This window comes from Ostrea edulis, chromosome 3 (genome assembly GCF_947568905.1).
Source record: "Ostrea edulis chromosome 3, xbOstEdul1.1, whole genome shotgun sequence".
NCBI lineage: Eukaryota > Metazoa > Mollusca > Bivalvia > Ostreida > Ostreidae > Ostrea > Ostrea edulis.
Genome location: NC_079166.1, coordinates 14,343,034 through 14,369,822, shown reverse-complemented (window position 1 = coordinate 14,369,822; position 26,789 = coordinate 14,343,034). Strand labels below are relative to the sequence as shown.

Below are 26,789 nucleotides of genomic sequence, written 5' to 3'. Positions count from 1 at the left end.
TCTCATATAACCATACTTTTTTCTTTCAGATATTGTAAATCTAGATGTATTGATAGAACATGCGCCGATTATTGAAGGATACGAGCACGGCTCCGTTAGGTGTTCCTTCAATTTTACACAGGATTTCTTGATTGGAACAGTCAACTTTACTTGGTATAAGTATGGAGTAAAACTGCAAAACTCGTCTATTTTGTCGATTTCCTCAAATTGTGAATCCATGTATTGTTATTCAGCTATAGATTTTCTTCAAATCAGCATTCTTGTGGAAGGCAAGTATCTACATTAAGATTATTTTATCTATTCCCGAAAATATACAAAGTAGTCCCAATAAATCATAGAGTGATAAAAACAACTAGAACAACGGCTCATATTTCACGAATTTATTGCTTTATCATTTCTAAATATTGTGATGTCTGTATCATATATAATTCACCTATTTACCTGCATAAAAATATTTTAAATACTGTATAGAGGATTTCTATACCTAGGTAATGTTTGATATGCAGTGTGAGACGTAAAACAGTGTGTCTGTAAAATCCAGAACCTGATAAGTTTGCATCTTAAAAGTAATTTGTAATCTTTATTTGCATAACCAGAATTCATAACTTTGTTTTGTATGGCAAATCATGTCATTTTATATTAGTTCAAAATATTTAGCGAGCGTTTGGATAATACGGGAAAGAAACTATAAAAACGTAAAATGACGACATTCAACGAAAGTACTGCGTATGAGAAACAAACATCAATATTCGCCAAACTGTTTTCATACTGACACCTTCAAGAGACATACATATAACCCGGCGACAAAGAACATAGCCAAAATTCAGTCTAGGTCTAATGTTCATTCATTGCAATTAGAAACTCAGATTTACAACGTCTGAAGAACGACCTTATCCCACCTACCCAATACCCATACGGCGCATTCCTGTTAATCTTTTTAAATTATTTATTTTGAGGAGATATTATCAAATATGTTATATTTGTTCTCTACACACAATGCAAATCGTTTGCATAAAAATAACAATTTTTCAAACTTCCCAATGTGTACATAAATAATAGAATATATAGAACGTCGTAATCAATGACGTTGTAGCAGTGTAAGAAAGAAAAAAAATCTCATGTGGCTTTCAAACATGGGCAAATATTTCTCTTACACTAGGGATTAAGTGAAAAATAATTGTTCTACAACTTAGAACAATAATTATGTTATGATCAGATAAGGAATTTAAAATCCTCATTTTCAAGTAAAATTTGGAAGAACTCTCAATTTGTTTAGACATAAAATTAGAGCATTTCAAGGATATTGTTTTTTATTCAGATAAGAGGTACATGTATCTGTAAACAATATATTTAGAGCACTTGCAGTGTATGAATGAGTTGTAGTTTTGTTAGTCTGATCGATAACTACTTCGTTCTCTTTTGTTAAGGACTATATACTTGTAACGTGGAAGCAGACGTTCCTGGAATATATTATAACGGAACAGCAGAAATGAATATAGAATTGAAACAGATGCCTGTTCTGGTGATGCGGCCTATCAGCACAGTTGTAGCGGAGACCGAATCAGTTGATATCAACTGCCACATCAGAAATGTGGAGGAAGCATATTTTGATTCAAATGACACCATGCTAAAGTTGTGCTTTGCCAACGGGACGGAAATACATAGGTTTACCGGAGACATGTACAATCAGTCTTATCGATTTGATGGACGTTTCAGCGAGAATTTTACGTGTGGGCTCGGAAACTGTACTCAATTTGGGGTATCCTCCAGAATTACTGTGACGGGAAAAGGTAAAGAGCGATCACATATGAATTCAGTACTGTTAAACAATAAAATAAAGATTGATTAATGAAAAATGGTGTTTTATCAGGCAATAAACAGTTTGATAAACAAATATATATTATTTATGTATGGAGGATTTTTATTTTTTCCATACTGTTTTTTTTTTTTTTACAACTTTCACATAATTATTGAAATTGACCTGAATTCTGTAATGCCATCTTTATATTTGCTACTCAAAACTTCATAATAATGGGAACCAGATTATGCAATACGGTACTCTAAATAATGCATTTCATGATTTGCAGAGACCACGTTATGCCCTTCAGTCAATATATGGCCCAGTACACTTTCAGAACACGACGCCACGGCCCCTTGTCCTTCCGGATATACAGGTATTGTCTTTTTTATCGTAAACATTCTGATGAAGTGTGCAGTAAGACAAAAATAGTCATGGAAATAAGACATTGGGTAAATCTCTCTGATTGATTATGTATTTATTCAAACATTCTAGAAATTGAAATGCATAGTCACAGTTGTCCTAATTATTTTTCTTGCATTCATAATTATAGTTTGGTTGTCGTTACATGTTTTGAAATATATCAAAATCATCAAATCATTATAGAATTGTGATGAAAAATTTGACAGTTTACAAAGGTTAGTTTAGGCCTGTAAAGGCGTTCTATGGGATACATACGGTAATCACTTTGAGTGTATATAACAGCATGACCAGGATTACCCAGATGTAAAGTCCCAACGAATAGTCGTCAGTTAGTTAAGTACACCGCAATGTAAACATCCATTATGACAATTAATTTAGGCAACACGCTCGACACCCTGTTTACAGGTATTTCAAATGAACTGCAAACCCATGATATTTGGAATAGTCTCTGCCATTGGAACACGTGGATTCAAATTGGTAAATTATGCCGATCAGTTATCAGGATGCGCAATTTTTAGTAGCTATTCGAGTAAAAAAGAATTAGTCGAGCGTCGATGGTATCGAAGAATTGTCGAATATTCGTTGACATCCCTAGAATTAAGGTTTAGAATCTGGATGAGGTTTTTTGGTTTTTGGTTGATATGAAAACGTGGTAATAGTTTTAAAGGGAAATGTTACACCAGAGAAATTTTATGTAGATGAAAAGAGAATATGTACACCAATATTTTGAAATTGAAAATTTGAAAATACCTTATGATGTTAAAAAAAATAATGCAGTTAAATCGGAAAGGAGTTTGCTGATACTGACTTTTGTTCATCCACGTTTTAAAAGGAAGTCAATCATTATGACGATGTAGAATAGTTCCTAAAGGTTTAAGGTTTGCGGTAGATTTAGATTCATCGTCATAATAGCTGACTTCCTTTTAAAACATTCCTTTTTGAATGAGTAGAATTTCCTTTGCCGGTCCCCGGAAGTTTACACAATGCGCAAGCAGCGCGACCCATATCCTGGTTGCTATGCAAAAGTAAACATTTCCACACCATTTCATTTTCGGCGACTTGCAATAAAACAGGTCGGTGCTAGTAACATCTGTAAAAGATAGAGCTAGTTTTCTTGATTTTTGAAGGATTAGGACTGGATTTGAAACTTGTATTTTCGTGTCCGTTTCAAAACGAGAAATGGATTGGCGGATTATTTTAGAAATACTTTCCTCACACAATATTGTGCAAAGTAATGTTATATCATACTGTGTTCCGTGTGCTGGCAAAGCTTTTTAAGTGCCCTCCAAGTTGACTCTGTCGTATTTGTGTGGGCACTGGAGTTCGGAGATCTACAAAACTAACCCTATGGCTCACAGTTAAACGATTGAATCCTTCTTCACTGAGGGAGCTATATACGCTCTTCAACAAACGCTTATAATAATGGTGCCCGGCTTTACATGTGTCTCTTAATTATAGTCACCGAGGTATCCGCAGTGCTGTCCGCCACACTGACAAAAACAGCATATTGAATATCAATGCCTCCAAATACCAACACTCCGTCCACAAGTCTTCCTTTGTGATATGTCTATTCCCCCAATTTCGATTCATCAATTTTAACAGTCCCCCAATGTGTTACTGCCGTATTTTTCCAAATAAACTTCACACACTTTTCGTCCAAAATTATACCAATCCGTTATTAGTTGTTTTTTAAAGAAATATCCAGTTCGTGAATGACAAAATCTTGAGCACACTTATAAACACAAAAACTGTGATAAAAATGACTTTTTCCAATGTTAAATTGTGATTTTCAAACCAGGATGACTTTTTAATCGATAATTTCTTGATACATTTTTGTTGTTACAGCTCCAAACGTGGCTGCTGTAAGATGAGTCCTTTTGCAATCCAAATACTTCAAAACCACAAGATTTACAGATTCAGAATAAGACCAATTATGCTCTCCAAAGAATCACATATTTTCACAAGGTCTTCACTGGCATATTTGTGTACATTGAGGTTACACATGTCAAATTATTAAAGTCGTTAATGTAGAATTGGCTTGTGTGAAATCAATAACGGATAAAATTTTGAAAAATCATGTAAATATCATTGATTATTTATCACTTTTAAAATTCCACTTTATAACATGACATAATGTCAAAGAATTCAAATTCTGAGCAAAAAAAATAAAAAAAACAACAAAAAAAAAAACGTGGAAAACCACTTATTTTTTAAATTTGCCAATCGCTAAAACGATGGCATATTATAAAGAAGGCGCATTCGAAGTACTGTTTTGCGCGTTTTATTGGGACCAGCAAAGTGGAATATTTCCCTATTTACCTTATCCACCCACCTGCGTTTGATTTCATCAGTTATTATATGTATTGTGATTTAGTGTTTTATGTATAGATATACGAATTATGAGATAAGACGAGCGAAGACCCTTAATGTCTTGCAACCATTGATTGGCCTATTCATTTAACGCGGAAAATATAACACTGTTGATGTAAACAGTGCATCGGGACTTCATATTTAGCCTTGGTGTGTTTTCTTCCATACCAATCTGTTATCGTATGCGGTGACTTGTCTGTATGAACATATACTATTCTGTACTAGTTACCTCCAGGCCTCCATAACTACAGATAAACATACACACAATAGCAGTTCAAGTTGATGACAGCAGACACTATCAGGTTTCCGTCAGTCACGGAAAGAGATGAATAATAAAAAAAATGAATGATTATATTTAGAGAAAGATAAACGAATGATACGTTGTTTGAATACACACATAGATCAACATGGCATAACTATTCACTTGTTGATATAATTTATTTTATGACCCTTAAGGTAAGATAGTATGTATTTGGGGATGACTTGGCGAAATATTTGTGTATTATGACGTCATATCCTATTTCGAAGCGCGATATATTCGGTAGAAGAGCTAACGTAATAGTAAGTCTTGCAGTATACCATCCTACCATCCGTTATTCGATGTTTTGTTGACAAAGCAGGGGAAACTTACATAATCCACCACGTGTCCTTAAAACGAATTTAGATTAGCAAAACATGATAGTTCCGCAATAACGCTGACATTTTCCCCAGATAACTTCGGGTAATCTTTTATCAAATGAAAAAAGGGCAAATCACGTGACACACAAGAGTAATCATTGCTTCGATCTTGTCTAGTGGTTTTGCTAGCAATTAACATATCTGGTATTTCTTAGATTAACCAAACATCTATTAGTATTATAGGTGACTAACACATTCTTCGTTATTAGCAATGACCTTTCTTTGGTGAAGGTGCCCTGTTGACAAGGCTTCTTAATTATAGGTACACAAAAAAGAACATGTGGCAAAGACGGTAAATGGGGGGAAATAAATGCAGATACGTGTAAGCAAGAGAAGTTAGAGAAGTTAGAAAATGTAAGAGTTAAATCATCTATAATGATAAGGGATATTCGCATCCACTTTTAAAGCTACATGAAATAGTGGTAATGTAAAGAAAAAATCCAGTACCCTTAATGTGATTACTTTTGGTACTGTATACAACTGAATTTATAAACTTTATCTGAAACCATCTTGAAGTAAATACAATGGATTCTGTTCATTAAACTAAAGTTTGTTTCTGCAAATGTTTAAGGCTTTGAACATTTCGCCAAACATCTCCGAATCTATGGTCGAATCATCTCTATCAACTATATCTGATATCGTCAATCAAACGTCCTCGCCTGGGGAAAAGGGCATGGCAAGTGTGGATATCGTACAGAGCGTTAATCTTATAGCCAAGATATCACAGAAAAACATCACATTTACAGATCAGAAGGCTGCTGAGAAAACAGCAGAGGTAAGACATTTGGCGTACATATTCTTATCACATACGTCGTTGACTTTATTTTTGTGGAAAGTCTGGCTGTACGCAGTGTTTATCATAAAATTTATGCACCGTTACATGGTTTCTATATATTCAAGCTTTGCATACCTAAAACGTTAGAATGTGTATTTTTACAGACATTCATGGGTGTTGTCAGTAATCTACTGGGCACAGGAAAAGATCACGTGACAACTAAGAACAAGACACAAGGGAAAGAAGTAACACTGTTCAAGCAAAATTAAATATTAGTCCAAAATTAATACAAAAATCATACACATACATGTGATACTGCAATTTACTCTTCGTACAGTGTAATAGTTTGATAATTTACTTAAATGTCTGAAATTATTTTAAGGTTACGGGTCAAATATTATCGTCTGTGGACGGATTCGCAAAGTCGGTAACGAAAGCTCTTACAGTGAATCAGAGCGTAACAGTGAAGAGGGACAATCTTTGTAAGGCATGATACTGGTAATAGTGCTTCTTTGTTACAATAGTAAATGACAGATAGAGGATAATTAAACAAGTAAACTTATTTTATTTGTCAGTGTTGAACATCGAACGGATTCCAAAACAGAAAATAGTATTTCCGAAAGAAACAGAAAATGCAGTTGACGATGGTACAAAGTTCACGTTACCAGAAGATGCACTGGGAGACATAACAGGTGTTACTTTTTACTATAATCTCATTAGAGAGAAAGTAGTAATTCTGAATTCTTACTTTCAAAATGATTGGAAATAATTGAGTGTGGAATTAATTAATGGAATGCTTGCTTATTGAACTGTTACTGGTAAATAGGCAAGGCGTTTTCCAGCTATTTTAAATTATCATTATCTTTACCTTTTAATGCTTTGTTAAAAACGTTAGCCCCTGTGCTTTTGAAGACAACCGCGCAGAATGCTACAACTAAGTATTTACTGGTTCAATGTTCATTCCATTGGTGCAAACATATTACACATCTGTTTCTGAACCCTATGCAGTTGAAAAAGTTCCTGTCAATTCAAATTTTGAAAGGGTTTTTACAGGGATTGTATTTTGTGGCGGAAGGATTGGTCAATCAAAAAGTTCTAAATGTGCGTGATATTACATTTTCTGTTTCATTCAACATATCATCTATCTTTTTACTTCAATATGTTTATTTCAGTTTTATAATATGATACAAATAGTTGAGACTTGGAACTAGTTCAAATAATGTAATTTATCAATTTGGTTGACATATTTTTCCAAATAGAACATTGATTCTTTAAAAAAACACACCTTTAAATTCATTAATATCAAGTGCAAACCCCTTTAATACACATTCGAAGTACACTTATTAAGTTTTGTTGAATGTAATCTAAATTAGAAAGAATTATCTGTTCACTGCTTTGAAGGAGAAACTTAACACGTACTGTGCGACCACATATGCCAGAAGTGGTGTAAATCAAATGTGGATTCTAAAATATTCTACAGAACTTTTAGTAAACTTGAAATCGAAAAATTTTCTCAAATCAACAACATCAAAACATTTGACTTTTCAACACTCTACACGACCATTCCCCACGATAAATTAAAGACTAAACTTTTTTAAATCATGGACTTTGGCTTCTTCAACAAAAATGGAAAATGCAAATATTGCTATCTATTGATCAGTCATCCAAAGAATTACTTTGTTAAACGTCACTCTGATTACACGCACAGGCAATCTGAAGTTGAAATAAAAAATATGCTGGAGTTTCTCATTGTCAATATCTTCGTTGTCGTTGGTGATCAGGTCTTCCAACAGTCTGTTGGAATTCTCATGGGCACCATAGGTACTCTTCTGTTAGCTGCCATGTTTTTAAATTTCTATGAAGCAGAATGTATTCAAAAACTTCTACGTGAGAAGAAACAATTTCTTGTTGTGGCCTTCAATTCGACATTTAGATATATCGACGACGACGTCGACACCATTCTCTATATTCATATGAAACAGAATTTATTCAAAATCGTCTACGTGAGAAGAGAAAATATCTTGTTGTCACCTTCAATTCGACATTTACACATATTGACGAAGTTTTGTCTATTAACAATAATAACTTTCATTCATATTTAGATTCGATAAATCCCCGTGAACTCGAAATAAAAGACTCCACTGAGCCGTCCACTCCGGCTTCATACTTAGATATTTTATTGAAAGTAGATATTAACGGCAAACTAACAACTCCATTTTATGACAAATGGGATGATTTCAGCTTCTCCACCGTCAACTTCCCATATTTATGTAGCAATAATCCATGATACCCTGCATATAGCGTTTATGTAAGCGAGCAGTCTTGATTCGGTTTGATGGTGTTTATTTTTATAGCATTGACCTATAAGCAAAATAAATAACAATTGTATTAGACAAAAAGGACAAGTTCATAATTTAGATAAACTGTTGACAATAAGTTACCAATAATACAGCTTACATTTATAATAGAAAAATATGTTTTGTAAGAAATGGACCTCTGAACTTACAAACAAATTCTGAATATATACTAAGACAACTTTAACTGCAAAAATACAATAAAGCATAAGCGTTGCAATTAAGAATAAGAGTCATTTACAAAAATATTGTAGTAAGGTAAGACCTAAGTAAATATGATTCTTACGTACCACAAGATGCACCTGATTGAAGCTGGATAGCTAGATTTTCGAAGTAAAATGTACACTGCTCTGATTTACTCAGTTTGAACGGTAACTTATAGTTAAAGGTGAATCATGACTATTGGGTAATACTTAATGACGAATGAAATTTAGCGTTACAAAACTATTAACTCAATCCAATGCGCATAAGAAAAACAACTCAATCCGATGCGCAGTAGAAGTCCCACTCAATCCGAAATTTACTATACTTTTCAAAAATGTAATCAAACGAAAAATGAATAAATACATAAGAAATCAATAAGAATAGATTTGTACTACCACATTTATATCTCTCAACTGATTCGATACCCAAGAGCTTCTTCTGCGTATGTTCAGTTTTAAATCAAAGCAGGTTACTGACAAACAAGGTGATGTTGATGGGGTACAACAGTCTCATTTAAAGTCAGCATTTCGCAAACTCTATGGTTGTTATTACGATCTAGTTTGCCAATACAAACTATCATTGGGTAAAATACTGTCTGACGTGTTTCATACCGATTGTTAGACCGTTCCTAGCACACTGATGTGTGACTACGGATAACTCCGTTTACCTGATCAAGATATAGGATTCACCGCGGGTGTGACCGGTCGACAGGGTTGCTTACTCCTCCTAGGCACCTGGTATATCCAGGGATCCGTGTTGGCCCAACTATCTATTTTGTATTGTTTATAGGAGTTATGAGATTAATCAATGCTCATTATCTTCATCTTTTATCTAAGCTATGATAGATCTAATACTGCATGAAGAGGTGTAAACAATCTCAGAATTCCTATATTGTATATAAAATCAGGTGTTGGTTCCCCACTATCGTTTCAGATGTTGCATTTACAGCTGTAAAATATGATAATTTTGGATCAGAGTTTGATACGGCAGGAAGTAGCAGGTAAGGTTTCAAGATTTATGTGTTTTGTTGAATTTTGATGTGGCATAATTTAATAACAATTGTTTTCAAATGCGTTCCAATTCACCCCAAAATACTTGTATAAAATGTACGTAAATGTATCATTCAATAAAAAGCACTAGCCATTAGGTGTGGAAGCCTATAAATTATTCAGTTAATATGATAGCCTTTGTTTATATTATCATCTCTAGAATATAAAATTTGGTATCATTTTCTAAGCATAATAAAAATCAGAATTGAAATGTCGGGCGTGTAAACTGGGAACATATGTGAACTTGTGAGTCTCCATTATCTGTTGAACAAAATGCAGATTTTTCTTGGACCATAAAGTCATTCAAATATCTAGCCCCGAAAGTATCAATGGAGCATTTCAAGGGGTTGGGAGAAGTATGGAAGGTGAATATAACGTACAGTGATCAATCCCATAACTCCAATAAGCAATACAACATGGATAGTTGGTCACGGATCTCTGGATACACCAGAGGTGGGATCGAGTGCCTAGGAGGGGAAACATTCTCTATCAACCGGTCACACCCACCGTGAGCTCTGTATCTTAAACGGAGTCATCCGTAGTCAAAATCAGTGTGCCAAGAGCAGCTGCATAACAATATACTGAATCCCAAACTCTCCACATGGGAAGCCGTGGTGACATGTACTATTTTTTTGCATTCTATTTGTATCAAAAGAACATGTCAAATGTTTATACGAAATGTAGTGAATCACAGACCCATGATTTGGGTAGACTTGAAAGGTAATTGGGTTTTATTTTGTATTGTAAGTGATAACAACATCAGTTGACAGGATATAACTTAAAAAAATTGTATCATCACATTCCTTTGTCTGAATTTCTAAGTTTGTATGCAATGTAATTTTCCTTTATCCTCATTCTTATTAATTTCTTTCCATAGGAATTCATCACTAGGCTCTAGCGTTTTATCACTAACTCTGGAAAATGTGAAAGAAATTATGAAAAATATCTCACTCACTTTCGAGCAAAATTCCAGAAATGTAAGTTAATTTTACCAAATAAAATTCCAGATCCTCGCCACTATTGTCCAAATGATTATATATATATATATATATATAGATAGATAGATAGATAGATAGATAGATAGATAGATAGATAGATTGAGAGTATCACAATTACTTACAGGCATCAGTAAATACCACGTCAGAGTGTGTCTTCCTAAATAAACCAGAACAGTAAGTTATACATATTTTCTTAAAGTATTATATACTTGATAATGTTTTGTCATGTGATATGGATATCCACTCAACGAAATGCATTGCTATAACGTCTGGAACATAAAGTAATATACTCAAAGAAGTTTGATATAAACCATTATCATTACCATGCCATCTTTTTCTAGTGCTCAAATATGTACTAAATTTTTCGATTTTTTTATACCAATCTATTGGGCTACAACGACTCACAAATGATAATCCATTTACCAACCTTTCAACTGATAAATCGAAAAAATACTCACGTCTCATTGTTGTTTTATACAGCTCTTGGAACAATACCGGATGCAGTGTTCTTCATTCCAACAGTTCATATACGACTTGTACGTGTAGCCATTTGACCAGCTTTGCTATATTGATGAGTGTAGACTTTGGTGAAGATAATAAGGTACACTGCATGAATACTGGTAAAAATAACAATACGAAAATTAAAGAAGAAGGTCATGGAAACATCTATTAATTTCCGGTGTCCAGGATCTGTAAATTCCTACTATTTATTTTTGTATTGAAAGCGATAATTTAGCTCTAACTCCACACAGAGTGAATTCTCTTGTACTACTTTCCCTTACGAATAATACTATTGGCGTTGTAGCGTAACGGACTATACTGAGGTGACTGGAAAATTTAGCTTTGTATAGTTTTATTCCATGTAATCAGAGTTTGTCGTATTTACATTCTCATTGTTGTACGGTTTATTTTGTTCATTTTCTACATTCAAACCTAGTCTCGCTTTTCCCAGAGTCTCACTCTCGAGACTTTGTACATGCGAGAGTCTGATATTTTGATTTTGAGACCAATAGACCAAAACAATTACAACTGATAAGGATATTTGCGTGTTTTTCTTTGTTCGTTGCAAAGCAAACAGAGATATTTTATTGAATGTTGACTTTTAGTGTTAAAAACGGAAGGTCTTTCACTTGAAAATTTAAATTTTGCCGTTGTAAACAAATTCTGATAGTTGCTTCGAACTTTAGTTCCTTCACGTTACTCTATCACCCAATCAGAAACAGTACCGATTTCTCGGTAAGCCTCGATTTGAAACCATCAAACAAAAAAGGAATCTTACCAGACTCTACCTTGTGCAGTCTCGAGAGCGAGAGTGTGTGGGAAAGCAAGACTACATTCATACCGTATCTTAAAAATTGAAATAGCTATTTTCATCAAGTTAAATACATTCTATATGTGAATATTCTGAAACTACTTAATACAATTTTATATGATATAAAGTGTGTACAATACCCTTAACTTGCCAGGACTACGATGAATGACTAATGTAGGAAAAGACAAGCTTCTAAATGGTGTGCTTGTTATAGGTAACAGGGGATGCTTACTCCAGTAGTCGCGACCGAGTTTGTATCAATAAATATTCTTGTTATATATTCTTAAACTGTACCTCAATGCTTAAAAAGTTTTAAAGAACTATACAAATTGATCTGTTTCGAAATATTGCACAATGTTCCCAACAGTTATGATGTCACAACCTACCATAACGTAGCTGAGTCATCTTGTCAGTGATATCATATCAAGCAAAAAAATCCAAACTACTTTTACATGATATGCATGAGTCAATGTTTTGTCTATCCTTAGTGTGGGGATTCTGAATAAGAGATTATCTAAAATGATATCATGCACGACAAATCCCCATGATATATTCTTTGATTTTTTTTCCATAGACACCACCACCGGATGATCAAAGGCTGACTATGATTTCTAATATCGGATGCAGTTGCTCCATCGTTGGCTCGTTGGCAACGATTTTTATTTACCTTTATTTTTGGAGGTTAATATCTAGTTAGATTTTTGCTGATTGATAAAATAATTATTTTTCGAAATTGAGTTGCATTTATTGCTATTTTCCTATAATCTAAGATTTGGTGTAATCACTATTACAGTGATATGATTATATGAGGACTTTTCATTTCTGTTGCAGATATATGAAATCACGGCGTTCCGTCTTGATTATCAACCTTTGTCTGGCTATGTTTATCGCTTACATGTTGTTTCTGTCAGCAAAGGACAAAACCGAAAACCATGTATGTATCTAGAAATCCACACAAGTATTCACACATTACTCACATGTTTCAGTTGTTTCAACAATTTCGTATAAAGACGATCTTTTCGCAAATTATATGGGAATTTTATAGGTCATGAAGTCGAATGTTGTGTGGCGTATTTCATGAAAATATTGCTAGCTCCTTTTTTGCACAATGATGTCGGCTAAAAATTTACTTAATCAAGATATAGCCCAGTTGATGGGTATGACTGGTCAACAGGGGTGCTTACTGCTTTTAGACACCTGATCCCACCTCTTGAATTTCTAGTGACATATGTTTTGCTTATGCTTGATTAAGGAAACAGAGTAATCCGTTTTCAAAATCAGTATGTAAAGAAAAGTGTAACAATTGACATGAAACACATCAGGCAGCATTCGACTTATTTATGAGTAGCTAGTCCAAAATATCTTACGTGTTCCTGGCTTTTTTATGATTTTGATATTTACCGTACCAGGAAAACGTCAGAACCGGTGCCATTCCGTGAACTGGAAATTCGCCGCCTCCATCTGGAGGCGGCATTCTCGGGCTGATTTTAAATACTTTGGAGTCGACTTCAATGTTAAACTCATAATTAATCAATAAAACAATGCTTCTTGTACTTGCTAATATCGATTAAAAGAAAACATCACTACATAATTCGATAACAGAAGCACACAATTGTAGTCAATCGAATTTTCGCTGTCATTTGAGCGAACAAGTCACGTGACAAAAAACAAAGGTTGACAGTTTGTAAAAAATGTTTTCATGAGGCTATCTATGTGATGAAAAAATCCAACAAATCGATATTAGTAAGCACAAAAAGCATGGTTTTATTGAATAATCATGAGTTTAACATTGAATTTTGCTCGCAAGTATTTAAAATTGGCCCAAGAATGCTGCCTCCACCTGGAGGCGGCGAATTTCCAGTTTACGTAATGGCGCCGGTTCTGACGTTTTCCTTGCATGGTAAATATCAAAATCATAAAAAGGCCTGGAAAACGTCAGATATTTCGGACTACTGAGTAGCATGTCTTAGTTTAATAAATAATCACACGCTTAACATACTATTGCGGATCGAATCAGTGGGGAGACATAAACACCATATGCTGGTGATTGCTAATTATTGCTAGATGGAAATGGGAGGTTGACGATGGAGAAGCTGAAGTTACCCCGTGTGTCATAAAGTTGTGCCGTTTATTAGATTTATAAAATATCTGAATATATGAAGCATATTTGGTATATTTTCTTTGGCGTCTTTGTTGATCTTAGAATCGTCTTTCAATTGTTAGTAGTATATTTCCTCCTCTTATTTACCTGTATTTGACCTAGAAATGAAAATGTACACATACATACTCTATAATATTTCAGATTGGATGTGTCGTTATTGCTGCCCTTCTGCATTACTTCTTCCTGGCTATGTTTTGCATCATGTTGGCGCTTGGGATCGATCTTGCAGTAGCTGTACTTGATGTGTTCAACTCCAGATCAAGTTCTGCCTTTCTACTGCTATTAGGCTGGGGTGAAGTATTTGTTTTAAAAGAACGATGTGTGATAACGGCTTCTTTCGACCCATATAAAGCGTATAGTTTTAAACTTCAAAGACAAAGTAAATGTTTCATGTCACGAAACAAAACTTACCCAGTGTATTTTTACATAATTTTTATCTGAAATTTATAGTGTTTTGAGATAGATTTGTGATATAATTATAAAAGAGTACCATTGGTTGTGCTTGATATTTTCAAACGAAAACATCAAGAAAATAATCATTTTGTATCAAAATACCGAATAAAGCAGTTTATAATGAAAGGCGAAGATAACGAATACTGATCAATCACATAACTCCTATAAGCAATACAAAGTAGAGATTTCGGCAAACACGGTCCCCTGGACACACCAAAGGCGGAGCCAGGTTCCTAGGAGGAGTAAGCATCCCCTGTCGACCGGTCACACCCGCCGTGAACCCTGTATCGTGATCAGGGAAACTGAGTTATCCGTAGTCAAAATCAGTGTGCAAAGAACGACCTAACAATCGGTATGAAACACGTCAGTCAGTATTTGACCCAACGATAGGCTGTATGGTCAAACTACATTACTGTATGTTGTATTTCCGGTTCTACGTCATTTCGATCAAATTGAAATAGAACTGTATTGTATGAAGATTATTGCACAAAATACACTTAAGCTTAGGTTAATATAAACTTTATCATATATATATATATATATATATATATATATATATATAGATAGATAGATAGATAGATAGATAGATAGATAGATATTTGGATTGATCGAATGATTGAATATTGTTTAACGTCCCTGTCGACAATATATCACTAATATGGAGACGTCGCCACTGCTGGTGAAGGGCTGCAAAACTTTACGCCTATGCTCGGTGCTTATGCCGATTGAGCAGGGAGGGATCTTTACCGTGCCACACCTGCTGTGACACGGGACCTCGGTTTTTCCGGTCTCGTCCAAAGGACCGCCCCATATAGTTGCCTCGTACGACAAGCAAGGGGGTACTGAGGGCATATTCTAACCGACATCCTCACAGCACTTATCTTTTGGAAGAAAATCAATCATAATTCATAACTTGCAAATACATCATTATAATGCTTTTACATTTTGAAGATCTTTTACACTGGATTTATGGTTTCATATTACATGTGGTGATATCCATAGAAAACAAGAACATCTCAAACATTTTTAACACACTGATTATAACAGGTCTACCAGCTGTTATTGTGGCAGTAACCTTGGGGGTAACAGAAACGCGTGGATTTGGAAATACGGAAGTGTGAGTATTGCATGTTTTCACGTATGGATAAGATGGATTGATTGAATATTGTTTTAAGGAACGAATTCTAAATGTAAGCATTCGTTTAATTGTGTAAATGAACATATGCATGTTTGATAAATAAATGTGGTCACTAATGATTTATATATTAAAACCAAACTACTTGATGTGATAAAAGCAATGTTTTATTATTAGTTGCTGGCTCGCGAGGACAACACGATACGGATTCATTGTTCCAGCACTGGTTATTATTCTGGTAAATGCTACTGCTACTTCAGAGACCCGAGTTATGTAATGTACTGTAGTAATTTATGTAATGTAAGTGATAACTACTACTTCAGAAAACCGAGTTATGTAATGTACTGTAGTAATGTATGTAATGTAAGTCATTATCTATATAGAAAAATAGGCTTTAAGTCGTGAAAATCAGTATTTATTTTGATGTCTGAACCAACGACTGAAAAAGTTTAAAATTTCCCGATGATTGTCTCTCTATGTCGATATGCTTGTCTGTCCAATATAAACATTGTTACATCTTCATTGTTTTTATCTCTCGAATTACTGAGCGAAAGACAGTCAATCAGTGAATCGTAGCGCAATGTAATGTTGATTTATATATGATATACATATTTTTAAAACAATCTTATTCACATGGAAGGTCATTCCCACTTCCAGTGGAGATATTCGTATTTCAAAAGTGGAAACATGATACGATCTGAAACATCCTCTCAAGAAGTGAGCTGGAAAACGTGACGTGTGAAAGCATGATTCCGATATTGTTGTAGCATGAATTGACAAGAAATTGTTTGCTTTTCTCGCTCTTTGTCCTTTTTATTTTATTTCCATCACACCGTTAAAATCCTTTCTTCCAGATAAATTTTGCCATTCTTGTTGTGGCAATGAGAGCTTTGTTCTCTTCATCATTTATGATAAAGAAATCAATCAGAGATAAAGCGAGGTAAGTGATGGTCAGTATTGGGAAACCTTGAATGTGTGGAATCGTCTCTGATACAATTCCATATGATACAATTCCATGTGATACAATTCCATGTGATACAATATTGATGTAATAATCATACATGTTTATTTGAAGTTTGCAATATTTGTCAAGAAAGGTTAAGATAACGAACAGTGATCAATCTCATAACTCCTATAAGGAATGTAAAACAAAGAGTTGGGCAAACACGGACCCCTAGACACACCAAAGGTGGGATCAGGTGACTGGGAGGAGTAAGCATTCCTGCCGACCGGTCAAACCTTCCTATCATACACATATAATCTATGAATTAGTTATGATATCAAAGCAGAGGGGTCAGTTTTATGTTGCATTGAATCATACGAATTTATTTCGCAGATTAGGCCCATGTGTAATATTATTAAGTAGACAACCATCAAGAATGTACCTGTTGATTAAAATATATTTTAGTATTGTAATGGAGTAGTATTGATGTTACAGGAGCGGAATACGAGGAACATGTGCGTTATTACCTGTCCTTGGATTAACCTGGGTATTCGGAATTCTCTACATAGATGAAAATACGATTATTTTCGGGTATCTGTTTGCTGTATTTAATTCATTACAGGTAGGTCATACATTATAAGGCTTCCAGATTACAAACATTTATATGTTGCAGTTTTCAACGTTTGATGGGTTATATCTATGGATATCAACGAATGTAAACAAATAAGACCATCCTAAATAGGAATGACTGTCTAGGCAAACGTAATGTGGATTTTGAAGAAATCGTGAAATTGAGCAAGAAGGTCATGTATTACATAAGTGATTAATTACGTCTTGTTTTACATTTTAACAGGGACTGTTCATTTTCCTATTCCATGTCCTGTTAAACAATCAGGTAGGATTCACATTTGATACAAATATACACTGTATATCAATACGCACATGCATACACCATAAAGAAATAAAAAAAACTGTCGCTCCTTTACACATGCTTAAAAATGGTCGTGGGTTGTGAATAGATGCTTTGGAAATGAATTATGTTCTCTCTTGGAACTTCAAACACATAGATCTATCGTCGAAGATAAAGATAAAGATTTTAGGCAGCATTTGTTCATTGTTCACAAACCTACGGTATACACATATAATGATCAGTTATAAATTATGTAATTAAAAACTCTATAAAAATTTTCACTGATTCTTGAATATCTTGGGATGTACTTGGAATGTTTGGACGAACGTTTATGCAAATAAATAATACAGTATAGAATGTCATTATTTCACTACTTTTCAATCACCAAAATTGGATATCCTTTACTGATTATTACACGTCCTTCTTTATTATACACAACAGGGGCACCTACATGTTTGGAGGGTCCATGGTTTGTACTAGTAGATCAGGTAGTTTGTATTTTACTGGTATATTATTTTGTAGGTTCGAAAAGCAATATCAAGAAAAATACAGAAATATGAATCAAGAACACTAACAACAAAATCATCGAAACATAAGTCTGTAAGTAACTAAGCTGACAAAATATATCTGATGAAGAACGGAAACGAAAGATACATGCAAATTATGACTAGCATTGTTGATTTGTTGATTTGTGTTTCCTTAAAACCAATTATATATATATATATATATATATATATATATATATATATATATATATGTGTGTGTGTGTGTGTGTGTGTGTGTATAAACACTTAAGTAAACACAAGAACACGCGGGATGTACCACTTACCTTAATCGCTCTACTGCTGCTCTTTTCAATTCAGGAATCCAAATCAAATTCTAAAGATCTGCACAGTGATGATGAGGTTAAAGGTAATTACGGGAAAATTTCTATTCCTTTTGTTTTGCTGTTCCTGCTATCCATCAGCTAAATATGTGTGTGTTGCAAATAATTGGAATTTTTATCAAATTATAGAGTCCCAAAACAACTCCGGCGTGGTTCTTCTTCCAAGAATCAATCTGTCGGTGAGTACAAGATCTTCCAATTAAGTAAGAAAGTCGATGTTAGTTTTGGAATGGTGTACGTATGTGTATTAATATTTCTGTTTACATTTTCACAGAATCCAGTTCGCCGAACAACATACACATCATTTTAACTTCTCAATGGCTATGTTCTTCATTTGTTGTCAATTTCCTGAAGGATACATACATCTGTTTTGTTGTGACATGAACTACTTGTAAGCAGATTTTTTAAAGATAAAATTGCTTAGTGGACAAAGCGTGTATTTGCATGAATGTCGAATACTGTTCCTATAATGTAAAACCTATACGGTACCAATTTTGATGCACCAGATGCGTATTTCGACAAATAATGTCTCTTCAGTGATGCTCAACCGAAATGTTTGAAATCCGAAATAACTATGAAGTTTTGGAGCTAAATATAGCCAAAAACAGCGTGCCAAAAAAGTGGAGCCAAATTCGTCCAAGTATAAGAGCTATGCATGAGGGAGATAATCCTTAATTTTGAAATGAATTTCTAAATTTTATAACAGCAATTAAATATACATCCACATTTTCAAGCTAGTAACGAAGTACTTAGCTACTGGGCTGTAGAGACCCTCGGGGACTAACAGTCCACCAGTAGAGGCCTCGACCCAGGGGTCATAATGTAAAACTTATACGGTACCAATTTTAACGTCTGAACCCTCACCTATTCTACATGTCTGTTTAAGGTCTATGTTGTAATTCCTCATCAGATGCTTTGTTTATATGGATACCTCTGATGAATGTAACAAGTAAATCAAGTACCATATTTGTTTTTTAATTATTCAATTATTTATCTAGTTTGTATAGCATGTTTTGTTGCATTTTGTATTTAGAAAAAATCACACATTTATTTTTGCATAATACTGTTGTCTTGTTAAAACATTGTATAAATTGATAGATAACTCACATTTCAATGCGAATTGAAAATTTATTTCGTCATGTTTCCGCAATTCTAGCGTTAAGAAGGGAGTATTTTACTGGCTACATAATTGTGATTATGTCATTTTTAAACTAAATCACGAAAAGGCGATTTCCATAGGCATAACAATTATGAAGTCCTACATGTACTGTCAATTTAAATGTGCAGGATATTTTTAGCTACGATTTACAGTGCAGTACAAATAAGTACTCTATACGTTTATTATTGTGTTATGAATGTAGTTTGGTTAATGTAGGTAACTAATGTACTTGTAGTGACCTTGTACTCAGATGAAGACTTGCATAGGCTCCGATCGCTGCCAAATTTGATTATGTCTCTCATAATCTAATCCATTTAAACTAAATTCGTGTTGAAAATTACGTTTTTGTAGTCATTTTGTCATAGTGGAATGGTATGAAGCCTGTTGTTAATTCAAGTAGTATATCGTCCACGTCAAGTGACATTCGGTTGATGACACATGTATCATTGTACTACCAATGCACAGTACATTTTCAAATGACAATGATATCACTGTTGCCTGACAACATAAATGCTGCAACAGCTCTGGGGTAAACAGTTACAATAAACAATGCCATAATAAAATAAATAAATAAAATAAATATTTATTCAGTATATACATACATACAAACATACATACATAAGTACCAAGAATAACCCATGAAAACTCGAAAGCTTATTTCCAATGGGGTCCTTTTGATGGACGGATGTTTGCGCTAGGGGGTCATTTATGTGGGAGGAAATCGGAGTACCCGGAGGAAACCCACCTGTCCGAGCGGGCGACCGCCATACTCTCTCACATACAACCACTGCCGATCACGGGGATCGAACTCGGGTCTCAGCGTTGAGAAGCGAGAGCGCTACCTCTATGCTACCAGGACACCCTAATTTCAATGAAGCCGGAATAAACAGAATGATATCAATCACGATCTCGTGTATTATATTAGTAAATAAGATTGGTGGAATTTCCGATAATAAACAATGCTATATACATTTGTATGTCGTGCCTAATTCCTGAACAAGTACTTAAATTGTTATAGTAAACATACATTTGATAACACTTATTTTTCAAAATAAGAAATGTTAATAAAAAAAATGATTAAGAGGGGAGGAACAATATTCACTTTTAAACTTTGAATGTATCCACGATATAAACTAGTATTCATGTTCAGATATATTTGTGTAGTTACAAAGTACACAGATAAAAAAATATATATACTTTATCTTTACATAGATCAACATAACCCAAAATAAATTCGATCTTCACCGATCCATTATTACTGAAATTATCACATGAGAATCAGTTTCAGATGACAAATATAAAAGTCTGACCTAGACATAAACTGAAATATGTCATATTTTTTCTTCAAATTAGGAAACTTATTTCTGTTCATTTAAACAATTTTTGTTAATGGTATCGCATTTTGGTCTTCCGAATATTCACAGGATGTGATTGAAGTACAATTCAACTTGTAATGGAAAGTTTCCTTCATTTAAAAACCATATAAATCTATAGATTCACAAACGTTTGGGAAGAAAGTGTAAGGTCATCAACGTTGTTTTAATCATGAAACGTTGAACAAGAGCGTGCTGTTAGCTCAGAAAGGACAACTAACTCTATGTGTTTGCAGTGACAAAGCATCACGGATAACAACACCTAGAGTCTACATCCTTTTGGAAATTATTCAACCTGCCTGTAACTTCGAATGAGCCAACCTTTTACTTTGTCCCATCTAGCCACCTTAGATTCATGTATATACACACATGTCCTAAAAGATATTAAGTTCCGAAATAGTAAAGGAACTACATTTATTTATTATATCACACAGATTTGAATGAATGAAGAAGTTTGACTTGTTTTCTGTATCGCCACGTTGATTGTCAAGGTGTACGGCGGGTGGTTATTACCGTATGCTTTTATATCTAAAATATCCCGTTCGTCTCAAATCCTGCATGTAAGTAATACGTAAGCATAAAAACTTCATCTGAATACGGGAAAGAGAGGTATGCGATCAAAGATACTGAGAAGGTGTATGGACTTCACAGGATTTAATCCAGTGACTGCTCTACCTGTAATCATAGTTCTTTTGTCAATAGTAAAATTGTGGTGTTTGATTGTATTTGATGTCTTATAACTATTCTTTTGATAACATCAACGACAAATCGCTAGGAGCTATGTAGATTTTATATTAATATCTGATTCACCTGGGAGTATAGCATGTAATATTATGTTCTAAATCGTAACTAAAATAAATTCCACATTTTCTAAGTGGTACGTGGAGTGAGGTAGATTTGACGGACTAATTCGCTATATAAAACCTACATTACAAAAATATCTTAGTGGGGGATGTTTTTCGAATATTTTATTTGCTGATAAAACTTCAAAATAAAAAAAATGCTGAAAATTGATTAAATTTTCAACCCTTGTAATTTTTTTTTCTCAGTGGATTGTAATATCATTCATTATCTATCTTACTAGTATTGCACTCAGCCCGTACATGAAATTATTATTTTAATTATTTATCTGAATAGATACGATATATATTTACATTATTTTCTATTACAAGTCGCATAGGGAGTGACCAAATAAACTGTCTTGATAAAAAAGATAATGCGATGACATACCCACCACCTGAATACGTTTCTATACTACAGTTTACCGGCAATGTTTGTTGAATGTATCACTTAAACCAGATAGAAAGGGTAAGAGAAAAAACTACCGTGCTTAGGTATATTGTCTATTAATTTTATGCTTAATTATCAAACAGTTTTGGAAGTCTTCACCATAATTATTAGATTCGTTCTTTAGATGATTTATTGTTACACCAATCAAAGTTTCTCTACAACAATGCATACATAAAATTTCATATTTGGACACATAAGATAAATTACCAGCATTTCTTTAGCTTAAAATTGACAAAATATCTATCAATCACGTTTAATAAATACACACGCAGTTTTCATTGACAAAGAGTGTTTCAACTACAGGTTGCCCATAGATCAAAGTATCAGAATTAAAAATCTCTTGGAAACTCGATAGACAAATAAATTACTTGAACAACAGTCCAAATTATCGGACGGAGCTACAGGAAGTTATTTCGGGATTACTTCAACTTGGACAACAGAAGCAAACTTGACCAGAAAAAACCTTTAAGAAGGTTAAGAATTGTTTCTATAAACACAAGTCGTTATTATGATTTGGCGTACTTGTAATAGTCATTTAGTACTTTATTTTAAAAAGTACAAATATGATACAATGTGTGTGTTGATGCTGATAAGGCAGCATAAAATAAATGAATATATACATTAACCAATAGAAGTATCATCTTGATCACAGGGAGTCTGGGGAAAAAAACCAGTACACCCGGAGACACCATTCTATGCAAAATTATGCCTATCAGTCAGTAATTATCGAAGACCGGGATTTGTGGAAGTCTGCAATGCAAATCCACAGTTGATGAAGCTCTCTATTTTGTATTCCTTATAGGAGTTTTGAGATTGATTACTGATCGTTATCTTCACCTTTCATCTTATAAAGGATATAAAATATTTGATCTGTTATAACGTTTATAAGGTATGTTATAAAATTTATTATTTTGAAAGCATTTGGCTAACATGAATTTTAATTATGAATATTATGAACATTTTCTCAATTTTTGGAAGCTCATAATGTAAAACTTATACGGTACCAATTTTGATGCACCAGATGCGCATTTCGACAAATAATGTCTCTTCAGTGATGTTCAACCGAAATGTTTGAAATCCGAAATAACTATAAAGTTTTAGATCTAAATATAGCCAAAAACAGCGTGTCAAACAAGTGAAGCCAAATTCGTCCAAGGATAAGAGCTATGCATGAGGGAGATAATCCTTAATTTTGAAATGAATTTCTAAATTTTATAACAGCAATTAAATATACATCCGTATTTTCAAGCTAGTAACGAAGTACTTAGCTACTGGGCTGTAGAGACCCTCGGGGACTAACAGTCCACCAGCAGAGGCCTCGACCCAGGGGTCATAATGTAAAACTTATACGGTACCAATTTTGATGCACCAGATGCGTATTTCGACAAATAATGTCTCTTCAGTGATGCTCAACCGAAATGTTTGAAATCCGAAATAACTATGAAGTTTCAGATCTAAATATAGCCAAAAACAGCGTGCCAAACATAAAGGATATAAAATATTTTATCTGTTATAACGTTTATAAGGTATCTTATAAAATTTATTATTTCGAAAGCATTTGGCTAACATGAATTTTAATTATGAATATTATGAAGATTTTCTCAATTTTTGGAAGCTCATCATGTGAAATTAAAACATTGTTTGCAAAGTTTAAGTACAAATACCATGACACCTTTTATATGCATAACGTTGTCTAAGAAAAACAGGCAAAAATGAAATTTGAGATAATTATGCAATTTCCTTATCTTTAACATTTAAATATGTCCGTGTGTAGAGTACTTGGGAATTTATTTTGATTTGATACTTTAAACATTTTCTAGGTTTCGTGTCATCAGACAAATACTTCATGAAGGTACAAAGTCAGAATTTAAACGTAGTTCGAGTTGTTTGCCTTCTCCAATAGTTCTAATTGTTTCCTTTATTCGTCTATTACATTTTCAATAACTAGAATAATCCACGTGAATATTTCACAGTTATGGTACATGAAAATGCAGAGATAACGAACCTTACAAATATTCTATAAAAATATAAATCTGAAACAAGGGCAAACACGAATCCCCAGATACACCAGTGGTGGCATCAAGTGCCTATGAGAAGCAACTATTCACTGTCGACAAGTCCCAACCGACATGAGCCCTTATTATTTTGATCAGGTAAACCGTAGTCAAAATCACTATATTATGAGCGATAACAACTGGTATGAAACACATTAAGCAACATTTGACCTAATGATAGGTAGCAAACCAAACATTCAATTGCACATTTGTAATGTATCAAGCATTCCAAATGTGTAGTAGTAATAATGAAATAGGGGCACCATAAAAAGGTGTAAATTTTGTTGACGATATCTGATAAGAAATTCGATGGAACAATATATATATATATATATATATATATATATATATATATATATATATATATATACATCTAAACACTTTGTAGATATTTTTGACCGTCTTACCGGTCTTCTTCAGTCGTGTTTAACTGTCATAGCAACGTAAAGCAAGACTACATACATATCAGCACTCATATATATATATATATATTATTACTACAGTAACTTGATCCGAAGAGTCGGATCACGTCTCGTTGACAGGCGCGGATCATCAGATCACACGAGACGCGAAGCGTCGAGTTTGATCTGATGATCCGCGCCTGTCAACGAGACGTGATCCAACTCTTCGGATCAAGTTACTGTAGTAATGATAAATTTAATATATACCCCCTTCCGCATTTTAAATCCACATTTATAAGATCATAAATGTAATCCAAATTATCAAAAACAGACATACCATGAAATTATGTTTTGTGTACGTAGTTTTGTTTTGTGCGGTCAATATTTTCCACATTTATGTTTGTAGCCTTGCGTTACGTTGCTATGACAGATAAACACGACTGAAGAACACGTTCTTTAAAGTATATATTTAAACTACCTGTTTTGTATTACTTATAGGAGTTATGAGATTGATCACTGTTCGTTATTTTCGCCTTCCATATATATCATCAATTACAATCATTATTCTCTCAACTGATTCGATACGCAAGAGCTTGTTCTGCGTGTGGTTAGTTTCTAAATTGAGACAAGCTACTGACAAACAAGTTGATAGTGCAGGGGTTTCAACAGTCTCAATTAAAGTCAGTATTTCGCAAATTCTATGTTCTTTATAACGATCTAGTTTGCCAATACAACCTATCATTAGGTCAAATGCTGTCTGATGTGTTTCATACATGTACCGATTGTTAGACCGTTATTGGCACACTGATTTTGACCACGGATAACTCCGTTCACCTGATCAGGATATAGGATTCACGGCGGGTGTGACCGGTCGACAGGGGATGCTTACTTCTTCTAGACACCCAGATCACACCTTTGGTTTTCTCCATGACGTCTTTTGTAATGAGCAAGCATTTGTTGTGGATGCAGTTAATGGTATTTCAATTTCCTGAATATGTTTTTATTTGAGAAGCTGTATATAGAACTTTCGTGATGCAGAAAGACTAAAAACATAGTTTAAATGATATCGGGTTAAATTGTATCTAAACAATATACGTTTCATGTTTAGTCAAATAATTGTTTCATCACAGTATTTCATACCAGTTTAATTTACAATGCGGCATTGCATGACAGATAACTAAACACCCTTTTCAACAGTGTAAACATAACACCAATACATACTAAGTGGTTTCCGGGTGGAATTTGTCCACCCTCTTAATCCAGCATACGTGCAAAGTAAACGAGAAATAAGATTGTTCGCGAAGATACCATAATTGTATCAACAATTGTCGCTCTGATTTGTTTACCTATATACGAGTATTGATTAGATATCCGGGCACAAGGTATATTGGTCATATGTGGTGCACTACTTTAAATTCTTATTATGGTAGAAAGCAACATGTCGAATTTACGTGGACTCTTTCTGTTTGGATGTGTTCTCTGTTGTTTGAAAGGTAATTACGAAGTGTGAATCCTCGTTTTTTATACAAAGCATAATATAATATCATCCTTTATAACTGTTGCAGTGGGTAGGTATTTCACATGTAGAATTTAAAAACAAAATTCATCCCCGGTCACTTGCGAATATAAAAGATGTGCGTATAATATCTTCCCGGTTTTTAAGTGCTTGAATACTGTATTCAAGCACTTAAAAACCGGGAAGACATTGTCATTAAGAAGGCACATAAAGGGTCCACTGCAGTCGTTATGGACAAACAAGATTATATAGCAGAAGCAAACAGACAATTGTCAAATGAATTCTTCTATAGAAAAAAGCAATGTTGACGCTATCATCGAAAAAATGAGATGCAATGAAGAAATAAGTCTTGAAACTTTCACCTGTCTCGTTCCCTCTAACGACAGCACACCTGGACAATTCTACCTTCTACCTAAAATACACAAAGAAGGAATACCAGGCCGTCCAATTGTCAGCGCTATTGGTCATCCAACTGAGAAAATCTCACAGTTTTTGAACATGCACCTACTACCTCATGTAAAAACCATACCGTCCTACCTCAAAGACA

The 26,789-nt window shown here is 34.0% G+C and overlaps 1 protein-coding gene across 1 annotated transcript; it reads left to right on the top strand.

The window, feature by feature from the left end:
• Window positions 1-1,430: 1,430 nt before the first annotated feature.
• Window positions 1,431-19,563, top strand: LOC130053253 (adhesion G protein-coupled receptor L3-like). The gene is made up of 23 exons (XM_056160153.1): window positions 1,431-1,790; window positions 2,088-2,174; window positions 5,532-5,623; window positions 5,841-6,044; window positions 6,209-6,289; window positions 6,427-6,526; window positions 6,620-6,736; window positions 9,536-9,602; window positions 10,529-10,628; window positions 10,774-10,823; window positions 11,130-11,250; window positions 12,536-12,642; window positions 12,793-12,895; window positions 14,264-14,414; window positions 15,623-15,692; window positions 15,888-15,948; window positions 16,565-16,650; window positions 17,149-17,275; window positions 17,507-17,548; window positions 18,086-18,163; window positions 18,427-18,475; window positions 18,579-18,628; window positions 18,724-19,563. Exons 1-23 carry the CDS (start codon window positions 1,490-1,492, stop codon window positions 18,757-18,759), a joined length of 2,280 nt encoding a protein of 759 aa, XP_056016128.1. The 5' UTR covers window positions 1,431-1,489; the 3' UTR covers window positions 18,760-19,563.
• The last annotated feature ends 7,226 nt before the right edge of the window (window positions 19,564-26,789 follow it).